Consider the following 23,110-nt stretch of genomic DNA (forward strand, 5'->3'; position numbering starts at 1 on the left):
TTGGGGGTGGTGGTTGATAACTAGCTGAACATAAGCACCCAGTGTAATGCTCTGGCCAAAAGAGCAAATGCAGTCCTGGGATGCATAAAGAGGGGAATCTTGAGTAGGAGTAGAGAGGTTTTTTTTACCTAGGTATTTGGTACTGGTGTGACTGCTTCTAGAGTTCTGTGTCTACTTCTGGTGCCTACAGTTCAAGAAGAATGTTGATAAATTGGAGAGGGTTCAGAGAAGAGCCATGAGAGAGATTAAAGGATTAGAAAGCATGGCTTATAACAGTGGTTTTCACTCTTTCCTGGTTACTGTACCCCTTTCAGGAGTGTGAAGCTTAAGCCTCGCCACCCAGGGTTCAAGCCCAATCCCAACTGCCTGAGGCTGAAGCATGTAATTTAGTTTCATGGGGGCCCCCTGTGACATGCGGTCCCAGGCAGTGGCCCTTCTTGCCACCCCCTAACACTGGCCCTGCACTTGCAACCCCCAAAACCAATCCTGTGACCCCCAAGTTGAAAAACATTGATCTAGAGGAGTTGCTGTACCCCTCAGAACACCTCTGCATACCCCCATCAATACGTGTACCCTGGTTATGAACCACTGCCTTATAGTGATACTCAAAGAGCTCAGTCTATTTAGTTTAACAAAGAGGAGATAAGGGATGACTTGACTAGTCTGTAAATACCTACATTGGGAACAAATATTTCAATCTAGCAAAGGAGGATGTAATATCAGTTGCTGGAAGTTGAAGCTAGACAAATTCAGACTGGAAATAAGGTGTAAAAACAATGAGTAATTTACCATTAGAACAAAATACTAAGAGTCATGGTGGATTCTCCATCATGGGTGATTCTCCATCCCATTCTTAAATCAAGATTGGATGTTCTTATAAAAAATATGCTCTAGGACAGGGGTGGCCAACCTGAGCCTGAGAAGGAGCCAGAATTTACCAATGTACATTGCCAAAGAGCCACAGTAATATGTCAGCACCCTGCTCCCAGCACCTCCCACCCACTGGCAGCCCTGCTGATCAGCGCCTCCCCCTCCCTTCCCACATCTCCCAATCATCTGTTTTGTGGTGTGCAGGAGGCTCTGTGGAGGAGGGGGAGGAGCGAAGCATGGCAGGCCCAGGGGATGGCACAGGAAGGGGTGGGGTGGGGGCAGAACCTGTGGCAGAGCCAAGGGTTAAGCAGTGAGCACCCGGAAAGTTGGTACATTAGCTCCAGCCCTGGAGTCGGTGCCTCTACAAGGAGCTGCATATTAACTTCTGAACAGCCGCGTGTGGCTCTGGAGCCACAGATTGGCCACCCCTGCTCTAGGAAGTATTGTTGGGAAGTTTTGTGGCTTGTGCTATACAGGAGGTGGTACTGAAAGAATTCTGCACCGATGCAGAGGCACAGAATTCATATGACCCACATATTTCTGTGCTCCCCGCATAGAAAAATGCAAAAGAAATCTGCGGGGGGACACAAGTCTCTTCCCAGACACCACATCTGTTCCAGTGTGCCTGGAGCAGCTTCAGAAACGTGAATCACTGTGTGGGAGGGCGGGGAAGAGGCTTGGTCCGCGTGCCTGTGGGAGAGACGTTGATCGCTGTCGGGTGGCGGGGTTAGCCACAAGCCAGAGAGACTCTGTCCCTCTCTCTTGATACTGTGGCTCCGGAGGTGTGGAGGAGGGTAGGTCTTTTTGTTATGCAGGACGAAGGCTCTGTCCCCGAGGCAGAAGTGTAGCAGCCTGCCTGCCTAGTAAAATGTTACTTCTTGAGAATTGAAAAAACACTTAATTAAATATTAGTACTATGTTACTGAAAAATGTTAAGTTAAAAACACCACATTTTGTTAATGGTGCTGGTTAATTGATCCCATTCTCTGAGGCAGAAATGTAGCAACCTGTCTGCATAGTAACATTGTTAATTATTCTACTGTTAGTTAACTGTTCCCATTCTCAGTCAGTTCTACAGGTTTTTATGTTCCTGGGGGAAGTTTGAAGGCCCCTACATTGCCAGAGTGATGTAAAACCTTATAAATGACAGTAAGGGAATCAGCTAAGAAGATCTATGCGCTTACTCACTTTTTTCCTGTGCCAAAGTGGCACAATGGGGTTAGATTTTTACTTACCCATTTAAAAAAAAAACCAACAAAACTTTTGAGGGCAAATAAAACATTTACCAAGCTGTCAATAAAATGTCAGGACAATCCGAACCAAGCACTTCCCAAAGTACCTAGCTAGGTCCAGGACAATGATTAGTAAAACTGTATGACTTTGTGTGAAAGTCTGAGCAATTTAAAATGACATTCTACATTTTGTTTTTCGTTTGGTGTTCTGTAAAGTAATTTAAATGAAAATCCAGGATTATAACTGGAATGCAGGGTATTAGTTACCAAGTATTTGTAACGTAACTTTCATGTATTTAGGAAATGCTGACTAGTTATTGTGATTTTTTTTTTCTGTATTGTAGTTTAAATAACTTACCAAAACAATTGAAACTGGTGTGATTTATATTGCATTATTTTGACAAATAAAATTTGCAGAATTTTTAATCTTTTGGCGCAGAATCCACCCAGGTATAACAGGAGGTAAGAGGAGATGATCAGTGGTCCCTTTTGGCCTTAGAATCTGTGAAGCATGATATACTATTTAAGTGTTGGGAAATACTAAGTGAAGTTTGTTCTTTGAGACAAAGTTCAGAATCTTCTGTGGAGTTTTTACTTAATCAGTGTTGAAAATACATTTTACTGTCACAAGTTCTTCTAGAAGGTCATTTGATAAGTCTGCTTCAGTTGCCTCCAATTCTTTATGTGCCTTTCCCAGAGAGTCATCATTCAGTTTGGGAAATACATGTTAGAAGCCACAGTTGTTTTCTGAAACCATTTTGAAAGTTTTTGTTTTCGTTCCAGTGCAAGACAAAAACATGCCGGGAAATGGAAATATAATCTTCCAGAGAGCTCTAGTTATCAGCCTTGAATTTTATTTAGTCTAGGAAATAGTTCTTGTTGTTCTAAGTATACTGTCATTAATCCTGCCATGATGGTTGATGCTTTGTGTAGTGTTGAGCCTTGTTGCTCTTTGGTTTGGTTTGTTGATTAGCTGGCCACTTCATGCTAGTTAGTGTTCCTTATCAACTTAAATAGTTTGCATCCTATTGTTTTCCTTTTATCATTTTCAATAACTTCTATTAGCTCTTCAGTTAATTAGCCGCAACAGTGGTCTTGTTTATAAGCAGAATCTGTGAAGAGTAATAGACTTCATACTAACTAGTTTTTCAATAATATCAGCGTTATTTGCAGTTCTGAGAATAGCTTTTGGTTTTGCTCCTGTACATCTTGTTTCAAAACAAAACAAAATTGAAAGGTCAGACTTTAAACAGTCTTCTTGAATAGATGACCTACGTGCTTTGTTTGTTTGTTCTTTTTTGGTCCACTGTTTTATAGTAGACACTTGAAATATTGTTCTTTCTGATCACTCTATCCTTATGACATACAAAAAACTACATTACAAGAAAGTTAATAGTTATTTGTATTACCATAGTGCCAAGGAGCCCTAGTCAACGACCAGGACTCCATTGTGCTAGGTGCTGTACAAATATAGAACAAAAAGGCTGTTTCCTGCCCCAAACAGCTTACAAACTTAAGTATAAGACAAGAGACATCAGATGGATGCACTGAGATTAAATGGGGTGCACAGTGAGATGATGCTATGATTGTAAAGCCAAACATTCAAAATTTAGGAAATGCCAAGTTTACAGTTGCCTCTGTAACCTTAATTCTGCTTCCTTGTGCATCCATCCTGTATTCTGAATGTGGAAGGTATATTGTGGAAAAAATAGCATGGGATTGTGTAATTAAAGCCTATATTGTTATGTATTTGGATGGGCAACCTCAATGTTGTATAGTGCTAAGCAATCTAAAAGTAGTGTTACCAGCTGCCCCTTATAAATGTGTAGATAAGTGTTTCAACCAACACGTCACTTATCTTTGACTCCATAGTAGTACCTTTTTGATTTCATCAGGTTTCCATCTCTGCCAAATGGACTCTTTAAAAGGTGCATTGATGATAGAGTTTCTTGGTTGATGACGGTTCTGTTGAGTTGACAACTCCTGTATATTTCAACCTCAAAAAGAGCTGCATGATAGTCTGCTCTCAATAGATGAAACCACAAAGGTTTACCACAGGAAGACTATTGCCCACATGCTTTTCTCATCATGATTTTAGCTTTCAGTTTGGTCCTGTACACTTATGCCTTTCATACCTGATGTAAAGTTTGAGACTCTGGATATCCAGGTATCGCACATTGAAAGCTGTTCTATTTCAAATGCTCTGTTGCTTCAGGTATTTTCTTGAATACCTAATTAGCATTTCTGAATCATTGTTTAAAATGTATCCATTTATTGTGCATGAGTTTCACAAGAAAGATTTATTTTCCAAGACCGTGACCACTTGACACTCAGATATTATGGTGATGGGACCAATCTATGTACATAGATTCTAAACATAGTTATGATGACATTGATGATTTAATCATCTATCAAACTAAGACCAGCTAATACATTTTTAAACCTCACCGGTGCAGTGGCGGATTAGCCGCTGGGCCAAGTGGAAGGTCCCAGAAAAATGGGCATGCCCCAACCTGCTCTACCCACCCGGCCTCCTGCCGGGGCATGGGGTTGGGGCACTGGGGCTTCCGCCTGCCCGGTGCTTCTGTCGGGGAACAGGGGAAGCCCCCATGTCCCAACCCCATTTCCCTGGCAGGAGTGCAGGAGGGGTGTGGGTGTGGTCAGGGGGGAGACTGCAGGCAGAAGGGGTGGCTCAGGGCCCCCATTTGCTGTGACTCAGGGCCCCACAAAACCCTAATCTGCCTTCACACTGTCTATTCTGTGGTAAACTGTGTTTAAAGACATGTTAATTAACCCTTGTTAGCTAACACATTTTGAAACACCATTTATTTTTCCAGTTTAGACAAAGCACTCTGTCTAGAGTAGAGAAGTTTTCCTGTCATTAGGTGTCCTCTACTGCCTTCTAATCAGTCCTGTTCTATCTACCTGTTTTTCCTGGGGGTCTAGTAGGATAATGACACCAAGGAAGGGAAGTTTAAGAGGAGAAGGAATTACTAGATTGTTTGTTTGAAACTGTTTTATATTTCTTTAAACCTTTTCTTTAAATAGTATACAGACAATTTAAAAAAAAAAATTTTGAAGCTTCAAAGCTCCTTTTCCTTTTGATTATGGACTGAGAGCAGTGTTCCCACTAACTTTTCCCACTGATACATGGAATGAATTTAGTTATGTGCCTCAATATGGAGGTAATGTGTGACACATCACCTCCATATTGGTGCACATAACAAAATTCATGTGGTGTTGGCGCGGCCGAGGGGTTGGGAGTGTGGGAGGGTGAGGGCTCTGGGTGGGGTCAGGGATGAGGGGCTCAGGGCTGGGGCAGAGGGTTGGGGTGCGGGGGGTGAGGGCTTCGGCTGGGGCTGTGGGCTCTGGGGTGGGGCTGGGGATGATGGGTTTGGGGTGCAGGATGCCCCAGGGCTAGGGCGGAGAGGAGGACTCTGCCCAGGTCTTTCTCCCCGCAGCAGAACCTGGGCTGTGAGGGAGTGTCTTTCCTCACAGCGGCAGCTCCGGGGCTGGGGCCACGGGATAGGCGCCTCTCCCCAACTGCGTCAGGTGTGGGCCGGCGCTGGGGGAGGGGTGCTTCTTCCCCGACTGGGGCACCTCTCCCCACTGCTGCAGGTCCGGGTCTGGGGCAAAGGCAACTCTCCTAGTGGCAGCCCTGAGTACTTGTGTGGCATTTAATAGGCTGCTGTGCAGCCGCGCAGCTTAGGGGGAACTTAGACTGAGAGCTCCCAATTCTTTGGTCTTCCAAGTAGACATCAAGTAAAAATAGAGGACAAGATGTGATGTTCCCAACACTTTCAAACTTTAAAAAAAAAAGGCAGAAAAATCCAGTAATGTTTCATGCTGCATTTATACCAGGTGAAGAAATAAAAAGGCATGACTTTTTTTTTTTAATAGACCACCTTTTAATTCAGTTGGTTGCGGTGTTGTAGCCATGTTTGTCCCAGGATATGAGTCTGAGACACACAAGGTAGGTGAGGACCAACTTCTGATGGTAGAAGGTACAAGCTTTTGAGCTACACGGTGCTCTGACATTCTGGTCACCTTCTCCAAAACTGAGGAAGAGCTCTGTGTAGCTCGAAAGCTTGTCCCTTCCACCAACAGAAGTTGGTCCAATAAAATGTATTACTTTATCTACCTTATCTTTTTTCTTTGCATGCAAAGGCATGGAATGGAAAGTAGTGCATATATTTAGGGACAAGTTGACCAAGTTACACTTGTTATGGAAACCATGAAGCTAAATTTCCTGACTTCAGTGTGATTGATCTTATAATTTTAATCCCCAATTAATGGAATGGGGGATTGTTGGGAGAAGCATTCCATTTCTTGGTTATTTGGAGTTCATTTTTAAAAACTAGTTTCCATTTATATCTTGAGCCTGGATTCAGTTCTAGCCTAGGATGTCTGTGAAACAAATTCTGATGAATAGTTTCTGCTACATTCACTCTCTAGAGAATAAACAATAACAAAAATCTGAAAGATGAAAAGCATTGTGTTGGGTATTGCTAGCATTTAATGGAAGCCCAACTACACCCTAGCAATAGCTGCAATTCAGTAATTGCACAGTAGCTTGAGGGGTACATTTATTAAGAGATTTGAGGTACAGGATAGAAAAGTGCTGAATGAATTCGAACATTGTCCTTTTTGCTTTCTAAAAATATACTGAATTTGCCGTTCATTACCAAATGCAGCAACATTTGGTTAAATTTTTTCTTAACTCAAATATTTTCTGCTTTCTTGTTCAGTTAGAGATTGTACTATCAGCTTCAGTGCATTGATGTAATGAGCTGCTGCTTGCAGAATGAAGATCTGCTCTTGTCCTCTCTTTCTGTGCGCATTTTGTAAATTAAGGCATAACAGGAGGAAAAGGAGAGAACTGATTGGATGTGTTACATCTGCAGATGATTAATATGACTGCTGCAGCTTGCTTCCTCCGTGTTGGAGCATTCAACTGCAGACAGCTTTGATTGTGGAAGAGAAAGAAAGCAAGAGGGAGGAACATATGATAGCCTTGTTAATTTTAATGGTATCTGATCTCCTTGATGCATGCATGTTCACTTGTTTTTCTGTGGAATCAAGACAATGAAGGTCTTTAATTTTATATTATCGAATCAGCAAGGCCTTAAATGATGTAAAGTGAAATGGGGTTCCTGTGTAACTGTCTCTGAAGAACTGCGGCTTTCATGGTGAGTGAATGTATCAGACATGATGCTCGGAATTTATGCAACATCTTAGGCAGTATATTACAAAATAGCACATTATTTGCAGCACCACCACAGAGAATGGTAAGCTGTTACTATGCTGATTGCTAGTAAAAACATAATAGGCTAGAGACTAGCTTTCAAATGCATAGTTAAAAATGTAAACCACCTTAAGATAATCTTCTGTAGGTATTAAAATCCTTTTTAAAAAAAATGTAAAATCAACTCTCAAAAGGAGAATATTTTCTCTTTGTGCAGAGCAAGGTTGTTTAGCCAGGAAATACATTGAAGTACTATATCTTCATGAAGGTGTTGATTAAGGAGAATATACCACTGCTAAATGAAAAATAATCCGTCTGTTTTGCACCTTTAGCAAGAGCAAAACAGATGTTTGATAGATTTAGTCTTTAACTCAGTAGCTTTCAAAATAAACACACAATAAAAATAATTTCCAGACCCCTTATATATCATGCTTCAAAATCTTTATTGGTAATGAGGTGTAAAGCAAGCAAAATGTGTGCATGTTGTTGTTTAACTATTTTTGTCATCTTACTTAAAATTTTAAAGTAGACCTGCTGTCACAGCACATACCTTAAAAGTCGATGTGGAGAGTTAAGTCTCAAATGGTTTTCTTCCAATATTAATTGCACGTGTATATCTATTACGATATTGGTTTAATGCCCCTTAACCTGTATATATTTATAAACGAGTAAGAGTAATTAACTATTTTAAGAGCTGTTCAGCAATTCAAGAGGTATTTGCTAGTTACAGAATGTCAGCATGTACAGATCTTGCTACACTCTCAATCAACAAATATTCTTAGTGTGAGTTTGTGTAGAGTTCAGAATCTACTTCATAGCTGTATCTTCAGAGTCTGCTATGCCAGAGACTGCATCCTCTGTTCATTAACATGAGGATTATTTAACAGCTGTTGTCTTCTGATTTTTTTAATATAACAAATTTTGAAATGAGTTGTGAATATTGACTGTCTTGTCATTTTTACTCCTTTTTTGGATATTGCTTGAAAGGGTAAAAATACTACTGACAATTCATACAGCTTGTCTTATAAAATGTGCCACTCCCATTTTAGGAGCAGGCTGATGATGATACAAGCTCACTGGTCTCTTTTTACGCTTTAGTGTTCAGTAAAGCATCCAAAGACATTTGCTAAAATACAGAGGATGATTTGGGCTTTAGAGGGGGTGGAATAATAGAATCTCTTAATGAGCCAGCATCTTAAATAGCCACAACAAAGTAGCCTCTAAAATAAAACTTGTTTGTATTTCAATATAATATTTATATAGTAACTGTGTGTGTGTAGTGGAAAGAGATGTTGGGCTGGAAAAAAATTGGGTCTTGTGTGAATGAAGTATTTTCAAAATTGGTTCTTCTATACAGAAAACAAAATCCCCACTCCAGAACACTATGTAAAGTCCATTAAACCTCCCAGAAGCAGCTGTTTTTCAGTCCCTCTTCAAATGAATGCAAACCCTTTCTAAAACATAATCTTTTCACAAATTCCATAAAGCAGGGCACTTAATTCTCATTCCTTTTTAAAATTGTGTTGATGTTTTTTTAGTCTGTCTTCTGTGTATGCTTTAGGAAGAGCAATATATGAGTTCCATACATCATCTTCAATTTCTTCTTAACTTAATTTAATGTGCTTTCTATTAGTAATAATCCAAACAATTAAAATGTTGTAAATTTAGGATCAAGGATCAGTTGACCATTGGAAGCAGTAATATATGTTAATGTTCATTTTCAAAAACAACTAATTTTGTCATATAAGAATAAAATGCAGGCTTGTAATTGATAGAGAAATTGGGAGAGGGAGTGGCGTTTGGTTGTTACACAGCTTCATTCAACAGAATAAAACTAATGTACTCCAGATTTATGATGGTGTAATTGAGGACATGTTTTGGCATTGTGCCTTTTAATGCATTTCTATCTCCATTACAGTCAGTATTTTCCAGGTTTTCTTAAAATTTTAAGAATAGTAACTTTATTTTATCTTTTGGGTTTCCAAGTATGTAATCTGTTAGTGTCTCGACCTGTGGCTCGTTTCTTTGTACCTCTTCTCTACTCTCTGGATATAGTTTTTCATAAAGAAGAGCTTAGTCTGCACAAACTTGCTCCCTTAAATAGCCAATACATAAATACTGTTCGTGATAGTTTAAATCAGTCTGGTGGCTGCTACTCCTTAGAAGTCAAACTAATACAACAGTGGTATTTAACATATTAGAAATTGACCTCAGATAGCACCATGATTTTCCAGATGGATCATAATGTGCTTCCTTTCATTCATACAGCTGTGGAAACATGAAACTTGTTTGGCAAGAGAGTTACAAATACCTCTGTATCCACTGCAGTTGATGGAAACCCTCAGGCTTTGGGGGAAGAAACCACCTTTGAGAAGGGAATTAGGAATAAAGTTCCCCTATACACAGGTTAATAAATAACTGCTTATTGCAGAGTATCTTGCGTCCTCCTCTGAAGCATATGGTATTGGTAATCTCAGGCTGTTGGTCTAACCTAGTATGGCAATTTGTGTTCCTAAATCAGGAAAACTGGGGATTTCTCCAACTTTGGCCTAACAGCTCCACTGTCCTGCAGTGTCCTGTCTTCTCTATGGGCAGTTTCCAAGTGCTTCTTTTCTCCCTACCACTTCTCATATTACTTAAAAATCTCAGATACCAGGTCCAGATCACATGTAATAATTATATAACTTTTTTTCTGATTCAGCATGGCAGAAGCATGAAGGAATAAGGGATGGGAGTTTGAGAGAACACCTTTGGCCTTCCCTCTTGGTGCAAATATGAATGGTTATACACACAGCTGAGACCGAGGCAGAGTGTTAAAAATGTTGGTTTCTGGTGTGTTGCAGCTGTCTTATGGCAGACCATTAGCAGAAATGTAGCAGTTTTCTATTAATGTGATCTGTAGTGTGTAGATGGAGCTAAGACACATTGTCACATTATTATGCATCTGTTTCAGCAGTGAGAGCAAAGATGCTGCATTTAAAAATAATAATTTAAAAAAAAGTAGTACTTTTTCATGCCTTTCAGTAAATTAGGAACCTACTTTGGAAATCCTGAATGACCTAGCCTACTTCAGTTGTACCAGGACCTTTTTAAAATATTTTCTTAGTGGTTTTCTATATAGTTTACATGGTGGTTTTAAAATAAATAAATAAATCAGCCTTTCAGTATTCTTTGCAAGAAGTTTGCATCAATGAGAATGTAGAAGTCTCATGGATGAAACCCTGTTCATGGAAGCACCCACAAATTACTTGCTTATAGCACTCAGATTTTGCAGATAGTGTTGAATTTGTGAGGTGGCAGACTACATTGTAAGAATTTAACACATTAAGTATTTGTCATTTTTACTTTTTTTTTCTCATAGTACTACTTGACCAAATACGAACACTTTAAAATTAGCTTTATTTGTAGACTACCATCATGGGTGATATGCCTAACTCACTGGTTCACATGCCATAGTAGGGTGGTACATGGGTTGGTTTATCAGAATAAGGATCCATTAAAATTACATTTAAAAAAAATATTAAGGTAATTTGAGTTTTAGACATGGTACTATGCTGGGTCTTAAAGTTTAGAACCTTTGGTCTAATAGAAACAATTTCAAGATGAAATAAGCAACAAATAGGTTTTCTGTTTAACCACAATTAACATATTTTTTCTTCATTCCGCTTGGCTATATTTACAAATGGTTTGAGTAGGAGAAATAGTTTATAGCAAGATATAAAGATGAAGTGTTTATTGCTTTAAAGAATTTTGGTCTGGAAGTCTGCAGTCATGAAATAGTTATTTTTCTGCACTTCATTGATAGGTCAAATCTTAAAGATGAGCATAAATTATTTTAGCATATTCAAGTATCACTCTTAGCAACGGCTCATACAGTGTCTTCAGCTTGAGTTTTTAAAATATTACTTGCGGAAGCAAATTTAGACTAATTTTTTAAAAATGAAGGGAATTAGACCATTACTCAATACAATTTCAAGTGTTGTCTTCACTTTGGGGGATTACTATTGGCTTTGATTCAAGACATTTTTTTAATAATTGGAGTTTGATTATAAATTGTACAGAAAGGTTTCATAAGTTTTTCTGAAAGTGTTCTCATCTTGCATGTTTCTGTAGCTGTTGCGATACAGTGCATGGCTTTGATATTCTCCATCAGTGTAACCAATTATATTCTTTTTGTGCAGGAATATGAAGAAAAAACTGGACGAGCTCACAAGCCACTCTCTCCTAAACAGAATGTGAGGAAAAATCTTGACTTTGAACCCCTCTCCACCACAGCGCTTATTCTAGAAGACAGGCCAGCGTAAGTTTGGCATAGTACCATAGTAGAGCCTCTTAAACTTAGGATGGCAAAACCTTTCTCACTGTGCATATTTTATGACTATAAATTGTTTAAGCAGATCAGCTTTAAAAAAAACCAATCTTCCAAACTACTGTATAAATGAGTGGCATATTTCTAAGGGAAATAAATAAAATCTACTTTTATTGTAAGTTTCAACCTTTTTGTATAAAAGAAAATGAATGAATTATTGTCTGACACTGGTGGCAGTGGCAGTAATTTTTTTCAATTTGCTTACAAACATGAATGGCTAAGTAGTTTATCTTTAAGGTAACCCAAGAACAAAAAATTAACAAAGCACTTGCTGAAAAATCTGAGGGTAGCAAGGGTACCTGGCACAGAAGATGTCCAATCCTCATAAATAATGAAGCAGAGTACCAGAGAGTGCTCTGTGGTGGGTTCAGTGTGTGAGCTGTAGCTCACGAAAGCTTATGCTCAAATAAATTGGTTAGTCTCTAAGGTGCCACAAGTACTCCTTTTCTTTTTGCGAATACAGACTAACACAGCTGTTACTCTGAAACCAGTATGAAGGATGTCAGGCACTTGATACGTCGGCTTATCCTTCTCTTATTTTACACAAGTATTCTTATACAACCAAACCCATATCAGACTTCTTGGAAAAAACTATATTGTAGTTCCTCTTATTTCTACATATGCTTTTTTGGAGAATTTATGCTGAATGTCTGGCTTTACTGCATGCAGAAACAGATAAAAGAAAACTAAATCACCATGGCAGGCTGAATTTTAAATAGTCTATTTAAAGTAGCTGTGTGTGCAGTTTAAAGATAAGAGCATATGAAAACCAAACCTGATGTAGAATAATACATTAAATATTTTTCACAAGTGCATTTCCACTGTTTAATGACAGTGAAAATAGCTCATATCAAATTGTCTACTAATATATCATGTTAGTTACTTAGCTTATAAAGCTGTCTAGCTGTGGTTGTGCTAAAGCACATAGTATTTTGCTTGCACATACAGAACGGTGGTCAGGTCTTGTATTAAGTGCTAGGTATATGTGTTCAATTGTAAAGTAAGTTACATGTTAAAGTGGCCACTCCTATATAGTGTTGGGGCAGGACTGTTCATTGGATGAAAACAAACTGATACTCATCCCTCCAGATTCCTGATAGAGAGCTATCAACCTAGACAGGGCTTCCAGATCCACTCTTCTGGCCGTTGCATTCTCACCGTCAGCAAGTGTGGCCCAGGGACCAATGATACCCATTGTGGGGTCTGCCTCCATACCCTGACAGCCTAGCCCATCATCCTTTTTGGGCCCCTCGCTCCATATTTCTGGGCACCTGAATAGGAGGACCCTATTTTCCACACCCAGCAGTGGTTACCACCAGATGGAGAACTGCAGTCCCCACAGGAGCAGTGGATGGAGGATTGGCCAGAACTGCTGGTGCTACCAGAGCCACCAGTGTCACTCTCTTCATCCTGTCCCAGTGAGGCAGTATTATCAGCCTTTCCCTCACCCCCCAGATAATTTTAAACAGTACCAGGCCCTTCTTGGGAGAATTAGACTCTCTCCAGATTCCACTGAAAGAGGTCTAGGATGCAGCCCACACACTCCTGGACATCCTCTAGGCTATGGTTCCTTCTGAAGTGGCATCCCCAATTAATGAGGCCATCATGGAACCTGCCAGAGTGAACTGGCACATTGCTGTCACCTGTGCCCAGATGCCAAAGAGGGCTGAGGGAGCGGAATTCCTGTTTTCAGACCTTAATTCCAATTCCCTGGTGGTCCAAGTGGTTATAGAAAGAACTCAACTACACCAGCCCAAATACTCTACAGCCAAAGGACTTGACCTCTTTGGAAGGAAGATGTTTTTTCAGCTAGCTTAGCTTTCTGAATGGCAAATTACCATGGTTTTGTTGTTCAGTTGTGACTTTTTGAATTACAACAAGCTGTCGGTGTTAGAGAACAAACACTCTCAGGATTGCAGACTTCGGTTCTGGTTATCCTGGATGAGGGAAAACTAGTTACAGGATCTTTCCTCCAGGCATCCCTTGACAGTGTCACACTCCAATGACTACCTCAGTAGTCATGAGATGGACTTTGTGCCTGTAGGCCTTCAGGTTCTCCAGAGGGATCCAAATCACCATGGAGGAATTTTCCTTTGAGGATAGCAAGCGCTTTAGTGACAAAACTAACGAATTGCTGGATACCCTCAAAGACTCTTAAGCTACCTACTGCTCTCTGGATGTTTATACTTTGCCACCCTGAAGCAAATATTTCAGGCCATTTCCATCTCAACATCGACCACTGCCTTCATCCTTCCTTGCTTCAACAAAGGACATATGAACCCCCCATGAAATTAGAGGATGCAGTGAGATAGGCACTTTGCCACCTCTTCAAAAGTCATTTTTGATGTCCCAGCTGAGGGTCGACACTCCACAATGCCTGCTACCACACCCTGCAGTGACTACATGGCCCATTTTCTTCCAATGTGGTGCACTATTACAATGGACAAATGGGTCTGGATGTTGTATTAAATGGCTACCATTCTCCCTATTCTCTGACCTCTGTCTTCAGGGACCTCTCCCATAAGAGGATTCTCAAACAGGAGGTTAACTTCCTCCTTCAATTGGGGACAATAGAGCCCATACCACTCCCTCATGTAGGAAAGAACTTTTTCTCAAGGAACTTTAAATTGGCCTTTAATACCCTCCCTCTATTCATGTGACTGGTTTATGGCCTTGATTTGAAAGATGCATACAGTGGAGTTGCATCTTATGCGGGGGTTAGGTTCTGAAGTCTGTGCGTAAGGCGAAAATTGCGTATAGTCAAAATTACCCTGGAAAATCCCTTAAATTGCCCATAATGTACAGTATACTGTACATGGTTTTGTGTATACAATCCTGTATAGTAGTATATATAATGTAATGTACAGTATATAATAGAGTACATATGCAAAATATAATTTTACAATACTGTATTTTTAATTACAGGGGTTAATTATAGGGGGGTCGTCAGGGCTTGATGTCGATCTAGGAGACAGGTGATGGAGAGCTTGGGTGATGGAGAGCGAGTCACTGACTAAGTGGTTCGCTCTGGTTCAGCTCGAGAAGTTGATTGCATAGGCTCATCTGCTGCTGATTGTGTTTCACCTTGAAAAACATGGTGATAGACAACTGTCGCTGTTGTCTCTTGAGCTGCTCAAACATTTTTGATACGGTCTCAAATAGTCCGTAATACTATGTGATTTTTCAGGCTTCGTTCCATAGAGGGATCGTATTCAGAAATTAAATCATTCAAGTGTTTCGCTGCTTGGAACACTTCAACAAATTTATGAAGATTCCAACTTGCTGGCTCTTCCTGTTTGTCGTCGTCATCTCTGTAGACCATTTTATCAGTTCCTCTAACTCTTCGTTAGTCAATGTTTCTCTATGGCCCTCAATTAATTCTTCAATTTCTTCCTCTAGGATGTTGATGAAGCCATCACCACCCACTTGCCTGGCCACCTGACCAATGCGTTTCACTTCTTTGTCAATGGTTGGGAAACCCTTAAAATCATTCACATTCTTTCCGTAGGTTTCGCCAAAATGCATTGACTGTTTCAGGCTTGATTGGCGCCATTGCCTATTTAATATAAGTGATGCAATCGGCAAAGTTGAAGGACTTCCAGCGCTCCATCACATTAAGATTGGGATCAGCATCCATAGCGCTATGTATCCATGAGAACGTAAGTCTCGTGTATGTGGCCTTGAAACAGCGAATCGCGCCTCAGTCAAGAGGATGGAGGTGGTATTGGGGGCAAGAGAGACTACTTCAATGTCATTATGCGCAAACCAGAGTGCCGCAGGGTGGCCAGGAGCATTGTCTATGATCAGCAACACTTTAAAGTCAAGTCCTTTCTCTTCGAGATACCGCTTGACTTGTGGAAACAATCCAGAAATAATGCTGCCATCACCCAAGCCTTTTTATTTGATTGCTAGAACACAGGCAGGATATTTTTGTTCTTGCCTTTTAGGGCACGGGAATTTGCAGCCCTGTAGAGCAAGCCCAGCCGCATGGCCACAAAACAGTCACACAGTCTTTAGCTGCTTTGAAGCCAGGGGCTTGTCTTTCTGATTCTGGAATGTAAGTGCGGTTGGGCGTTTTTTCCAGAAGAGCCCAGTCTCGTCGTGTTAAAAACTTGTTCCAGAAAATAGCCCTTTTCTTCTATGATTTTCTTTAATTGTTCGGGGCAGGCTTTTGCTGCCTCTTCACTGGCAAATGCAGCTTCACCAGTAGTCTGCACGTTTTTGAGGTTGAAGCAGTTCCTAAAAGCGTTAAGCCAACCTTGGCTGGCTTTGAATTCCTTTTCATCAGAAGGCTGTCCCTCTTCGGCAGGAGGTTTGAACAGCACATAGAGGCTAAGAGCCTTTTCTTGCAATGTGTTGCCATCGATAGGCACACGTTTACAGTTCATGTCTTCCAGCCATAAGTTTAATGCCTTTTCAGTCTTCACTAAAGTCTTATCACGCACCTGGCTTGTCACCTTAGCAGTTATTGGAGCACTTAATGCCATTGTTTGACGAATTTCTCTCTCTCGAATCTTGATAGTATGGATGCTAGATTCATTGCGGCTATGTTTACGCGCCACGTTGAAGACCAACATACCGTCTCTCAGTAAGTCCAACGCAGCTGGTTTTTCCTCCCACGTTGGAACAGATCGCTGTTTCTTCGGTTGAGCACCAGATGAAGTAGTTGGCTTGCATTTGGGGCCATGTTGTATGAAAAATATGTATCTTTAAACACTAGAATCAAACTCAGCGCTGCGAGATGCTCACACTATGAGAGGCATGCTGGAACTGAGACCGAGGGAACAGCTGATTCGCGTCTTCCATCTCACACTCACTCCAGGGCATACGCTCATTAAGTGGAATGGTGGGTGGAATTGCCCGCACTATTTACAGGTATCTTGTTGGGTTTTTTTGTTTTTGGGGGGGTTTTTTGTTTTGTTTTTTGCCAAGCGTGAATAGTTGAATTTGCATAAGTTGCGCGCACGATGCGACTCGCCTGTATTTTCATTTGGGTATTCTCCCTGCTCTCAGAAGTTTTCTGCTCTTCACAGTGGGCCAAGAGCACTTTCAATGCAAGGTGCTCTTCTTCAGCTTCTTGATGGCCCCAAGGGTGTTTATGAAAGTTCTTGCAGTGGTGGCCATGTATCTTTGTAGACAAGGAAGACTGATATTTCCTGGGTGATTGGCTGCTCATGGATCAGTCATGCCAATAGGTACAAGCATCAACCATCACTGCACTCCCAACTGTTGTGTTTATTAGGACTCATTAGACGAGTTCATGTTGACATGCACACAAACCACAGATTAGTTGGGGTGGAATTCAGTCACAGAAAGGGCCTATTTACCTCACAACTGATTCCTCACCATGGGGGATTTCATCAACCAGCTTCACCTAAGCATTCACTTCTTCAGCCCGATTCTGCGTCATCCTTCTAGGCCACATAGCTCTGTGTACCTGTGTCACTCCATTTGCATGACTGCACCTAAAGTGTCTTCAAATCTGGTTATTGACAACCTGTGTCCCAAACAGGGTCTCTGTGGACCAAGTGTCTTCCTCAAGCTGACGTTGCTCATTTGATGGGAAAATCACCATGTAGTATGTGTTGGGCCCTCTTTCTTTCTGCAGAACTTACAAAGACACTCATCATGGAGACCTCCTTGCTAGGATGCAGAGTACATCTCGATGACCAGACAGCCCAAGGCTCCTGTTCCCCACAGGAATCCAGACTACATATCAACCTGTTCAAGCTTTGAGCAGTTTAGGAATGGCATGCAGGTTTTGTACACATCATTCAGTCCATACACATTTAGACAACCACCCATCTATTATATAAACAAGAAGGGAAGAGCAAGATTCTTCTTCCTTCTCTCCCTCTCCCCCTCCCCCCCACCCCAAAAAGTAAAATAAAGTAGTCCACCTCTGGAATTTGTGCATCAGGCACAGAATCATACTCTCAGGAGTACACATCCCAGAGGTGATGAATTCCCTGGCAGACAGCCTCATCAGGCATTTACACATGGACCAGGTATGGGAATGCCACCCATCAATAGCACAGCACATCTTCCAACAATGGTGGTGTGTGGGGGTGATCATGTTTTGGGATCTCTCAACACAGCATAACAAAGTGTCTGGTTTACTACTCCCCAGGCATCCAGGCCTCAGCTCCAGAGGCGATGCCTTCTTGGTGCAGTGGTGAGAACCACTGGTGTATGATTTTCCTGCCATAACTCTACTTCCTTGCTAATCAGGTGGAGGGCTACACAAGCTTTAATCATCCTACCAATACAAAGTTACTGAAGGGTGTCATAAGGACATTCCCCCCTCCAGCTGTGAAACCCGTCCTAGTCTGAGTCTGAACCTTGTCTTCTCTGGTCTCATGAGGCCACCGTTCGAACCTTTGGCCTTCTGTTCCCCCCTTGTACCTTTCTTTGAAAGTTGCCTTGTTGACAGCAGTTGCCTTTGCTAGAAGAGTTGGAGAGCTTGGGGGCCCTTGTGGTGGACCTGTCTTGTGGAAAAACTGTATATAAGGACAAGATTTCTTTGCAGCTACATACCAGAGTTCATACCTGAAGTGGCCTTCTGAGTTCCACTTTATCCAGACTGTTCACCTTCTAGGGGGTTTTATGCTAAGTTTCACCACAACATGGAGGAGACAAGACTCCATTCTTTGGACATGCATAGTGTTATGCTTATACAAAGCACACAAGATCTTTTTATAGGGGAAAAGGCAACACGACGCATTTATTGAGAATACAGCAGTTAGCATATGCTTTTCGGTGAGTCACACACTCACGCTCGCCCACTCATACAGTCCCGCCAATCGATGTTTATAGTTACCAGTCCAGAGTCTGGATCAATCTAGTGGCCAGCCAGATTGGTTGCAGAGGGGAGCCGGGCTCTGTCGTTTGCAATCCGATGCTCCTGGAGTTGTTGTCAAGACGAACCCAAAGCCCCATGGCAAAACACCCTGTTTTTATAGTCCTTTTTCTCCATTGAAGCCTATGGATTTTGCTGTATCAGTTTATGACCGGTTACTCCTCAGTGGGTGTTATCTTTTGATGGCCCAAAACACCTCTGGGAGGGTCATCCTGTCTGGTTTTGATTTAATCAATTATCTTGTGTATTAAATTTGCCAGCCTTCACCTCAGGGTCATCAATCTGCCCCTCCTCAACCGTGGATGCATGTTGATGGTTCTCTAACATCTTCAGTCTCTTCACTCCTCCTCCCTTGGCTATCTGGCTTCAGAAATGGCCTTCACACCTTATCTTTCCCTGATGCATACATTCCTCATTCACACAAACAGTTCTTTGCAGAGACCTTCAAAAGGTAACAAATAGCAGTGTTTTATATTGAACAAGAAAGGCATCATAAATTGGACCTTAGTAAATCTTATAACTATCCTTTCCCATATTGGGGCCTGGGCCTCCGAAATTCCTCTAATCTAATTAACATAGACCCAGACAAAAACCTGTCTGTTACTTACAAGGCATGAAAAGAAAATGGCTAATACTAGTATCCACTATCCTATTCATTTATTCTAATACCTTAATTCTTACTATGAAATATACAATATATATATAGCCAAAACATAATCAATTATATAACACAGTACCCATGGTACTGCAGTAGGGCTCCAGCCTTCTACCTGCACAGAACAGCACCTTTTCAGAAGTCCCCAAGGGTGTTTGTGGCTATTGCTGAAAAAATGAAGGGGAAAGTATTTTTTCCCCCAAAGACTCCCTGAAAGGATTTTCTCCTGCATAGTCCTTTGCTATGATCATATGAAAGCCCCTTCCCCTCAAATTGTCAGGGCCCATTCTATGAGAGCCCCAGTGGCTTCAGCAGCCTCCTTACAGGGAATCACTGTGTCGGAAATATACAGAACAGGTACTTGGGGATCGATATGCACCTTCACCAGGAATTACGCTCTGGGTCCAAGCTTTGTCTGTGGACATCTCCTTTGGTTCAGCGATCCTCCTCATTATGGTACTGTTACCTGGGGTTCCCTAAACCCAGAACTCTTGATAATTTTACTCTCTCTCTGCAAGGCGGTGTTAAGAAATAAATCAATGGAGACCCAGCACCTTTATCTGCTAGATGATTGGCATAAATCGCACCAAGTCAAGTGCTTTCACTTAAAGCCTTTACTTATTGGTCTCCTGCACTCTCACAGGAATGCCTTCACTCAAAGCTTCTGCTTCATTTAGTCTCAAGCACATACAAATACAATAAGTTATAGAGCACCCCAAAACAATAGTTACCTATGGTCTGGAGGGGTCTCAAATGGTCAAATGACAAGGTTCAAGTGGTCAGCTGTCTGCCTGTCACTGGGGATTCCAGGCCATATTCAGATAGTCAAATCCAAATTCCTCAGACCTGTCTACCCCCTTTGTGTTAGTAACTGCTACAATTACATCAACATGTCTATCAAAGAAAAACGATTAAGCACGCATTTTAAACCTGTTAGTTATACAGATGTGTTTTTTGCAGAGTCTGCAGTCTCATGAGTCCCCGACACACACAAACCAGAAGTCAAATATAGAGAGACTTTCTGTTTTTCAGATGCTTACCACCGCGTATCAGGAAGGGCATAGAGTTAGGTTCACTCCTTGTGATTGCTGCCCCCTTTCTCCTAACTTTGCCTTAGTTATACTAAGTTCCTACAAAGGCCTTACAGGTGCTTTTGGCAAAAAGCAAAATAATTGATATTCCAGTACTGGCAGTCACCTAGACGTTCTGCTGTGTTGCTGGTGTTTTCCCTGACAGAACACCATACGTCCTTGCTTCTTCTTCCTCAAAGAGCACAGCCTGGGGGTCATCTGTATTCCCCTTTCAAAGGCCTACTTCAGGGAGTGGGGAAGTTGAAGAGAAACTCTTAAAAAATGTAAACTAGCTATTTTAATGTTTTCTTTGGATTCCTCTACTTTTAACACCATCAGAAGGCACAAACTTTAATCATGGCACACGTTGTATGGCTAATACCTGAGGCATAGGTTAAGTGAGAAGATCCTCACCCAAAAAATTTAAATGGGATTATTTGGTGATTCACTGAACCCTGTGTACTCCTTATCTTCCCTGTTTTCACTTTCAACCATTATGCAACTTACAGAGCTACAGCATCACCTGTAAGAAACCAAGGCATTAAGAAGACAGGAAGTGACTTATGCAGAATAACCTGTTACCTTTGTAGTTTCATATATGTGCTTAATGGTACATGGTTGCATGAAAACTCATCTTACCCATTCCTATAACAACCTTAATTCTTAGCCACAAGACACATACTCATGAATGCTTTTAGTTTATACATCACAAATATAATAATTATGGAATTAATGACTTAGATGTTCAAACATATCTATGTTGTTGTGTATGTTGAGAGTAGATAGCTGTCTTCTGTGTAAGAGTTGTTAAAGGAATGTGTAAGGTGAATTAGAGAGAAGATGAGTGAGGTAATACTGTCACATGTCAGTGTTAACTAGATGTATAAACTGTAAAGGATAATAGAATACATACAAATGTATTAGTCACTTCCTTAATACTTAGATAATGCTGTAGTTGTATATTTTGTATAATGGTTGTTAATTACTTCAGCAGCATTAACTCTTAAGTTAATAAAGATCTTTGTATGACAATGTGCTTGTGTGGTGAGAATATAATCCAGGCTTTTAGTATTTAGATGAACACCAAATTGTTGGCCTAGGGTTCAGTGATTAGCCAGTAGTGGTGTGGAACAGAGGACCCTTGCCACTGGAGGAGTGAGGAGAGGAGTTAGGGACAGTTTTGAAATAGGGAAGAAGATCTCTGAGAGCAGAGGGAGAGAGCTGGAATTGGGAAATGTGACTGCACAGGTAAAGAAGGGGGTGTGGGTCGAGTCTGTGTAGTGAGGGTGTGACAGGAAGGAACAAGGTGGGTAGAATGAAAATTTTGCATCCTTGACAAGTAGCTGTAGAAAATACTCTGATTCAGTATAGCAGCCTTAAACATGTAAACCGGATAAGCATCAGTATATATTCTGTTGGCTTACGAAAATTATTCAGTGTGTTCATTGAAACAAGTGCTCCAATTACAAAACAAAAGGACATTGCTCAGCATTTTTTCTGTGTAGAAGAATGATTATATGCTGTCAGTGTTGTTTCCTTATCTTTTTGTTGTCATTTGTGGAAAAATCTCCCCCAAAAACTGACAAGTAGCAGTGTTATGCTTCCTCCTTACTTTGCCCAGAGATTTTAAAGTTGTGCATGCCAAACTAAAATATTACATTTTTAATCAAGGAACCTCCCTGCAAAACCAGCAGAAGAAGCACAGAAACATAGACAACAGTACGAAGAAATGGTGGTGCAAGCAAAAAAAAGAGGTGATGGATTTACTCTTACATCAGGAAGTGTAACGGGATGTTAAACCTAAAAATATATTTGCCTCAATAGGTGCCCTTTAATATGATGAACAGATTCAGTGCTGCCCCTTATAGAAAGCCCAATCCAGGAAAATGGGCAAAGGTGGTTTTAAATCATCCTTATGCTTCTCAGGTTCTAGGTCTGTTTGTAGGCTGGTGAGCATATGACATAAATTAAAGTAGCCTATAAGCTGCTCTAATTTACAGCGGCCTTAACTGCTCTGCCAGTGGCCTGTTCCACAGTACAGCATCTCCAAATGGTGGTGGAGATTACCATTAGGCCAGTGGCTGCAAGGGTCACTGTTTATAGCCTCTGCTGAGCTGGGGGAATTATCCACCAGCCAGTTGTGGTGCTTTTGCAGCCCCTCAGTCTAGAGGAATCCAGACACCTTTCCCCAGATGGTCTATTTCTCAAAAAAGAAGCTAAAATCCTCCAGAGAAGAGCTAAAGTTGTGTGACAGTTACTAATCCCATGATTCCACAAACCCACTGAAAAATCATTGGCCAAAGTATTTAATTGCTTTCTAATACTGAACTCTATTGAAATGCATCCCTCAGGTGGGATATTTTAAATGGGATCTTATTGGATGAGCACAGGGTTCTTTGTCAGTACATGTCAGAAAAAACATCCCATGGCTTAAATACTCTGAGGGGAATCTTTACAAAAACACTGCACTTTTTTGAGTTTGTATTGCAATCTCTGTCCTCTTCACTGACATGGGTATATGTGCCCCAGGCCCTGCTAGTGGTTTTCCTTATCTGCAGTTATTTGGTAGTGGAAATGCCTCAGCCTCTCCCTAGCTGTGCTGTGAACTCCAGGTGGACCTGGCACTGCGAATAGTAGATTCACCCTGCCATGCAGACTCCAGGTCTGACTGCTTCCCTGCAGTGGGAAATGGTGATGGGCAGACAGAGTATGGTAACAAGGGGTAGCCTGAGACTGGGTCTTCTGAGTATTTGTTCATGTCCAAGTCCTTGGAGATAATGTCCAGCCTGCTGGACAGCATGCCTAGGACC

General features: G+C 41.2%; 1 protein-coding gene across 2 annotated transcripts in view; it reads left to right on the top strand.

The window, feature by feature from the left end:
• Positions 1 to 23,110, top strand: part of TBC1D14 (TBC1 domain family member 14) — a 110,433-nt gene that overhangs the window by 51,443 nt on the left and 35,880 nt on the right. Inside the window, exons 1-3 of one of the 2 annotated variants that reach the window (XM_077815880.1) lie at positions 7,163 to 7,291; positions 11,529 to 11,647; positions 21,972 to 22,054. In XM_077815880.1, the coding sequence (XP_077672006.1) occupies positions 7,289 to 7,291; positions 11,529 to 11,647; positions 21,972 to 22,054 (205 nt within the window). In that variant the 5' untranslated portion in view covers positions 7,163 to 7,288. Of the gene's footprint in view, positions 1 to 7,162; positions 7,292 to 11,528; positions 11,648 to 21,971; positions 22,055 to 23,110 lie in introns of those variants that run through there. The other variant, XM_077815879.1, reaches the window with a different exon arrangement.

The sequence above is a fragment of the Eretmochelys imbricata genome, chromosome 4 (assembly GCF_965152235.1).
Source record: "Eretmochelys imbricata isolate rEreImb1 chromosome 4, rEreImb1.hap1, whole genome shotgun sequence".
Classification (NCBI taxonomy): Eukaryota; Metazoa; Chordata; order Testudines; family Cheloniidae; genus Eretmochelys; species Eretmochelys imbricata.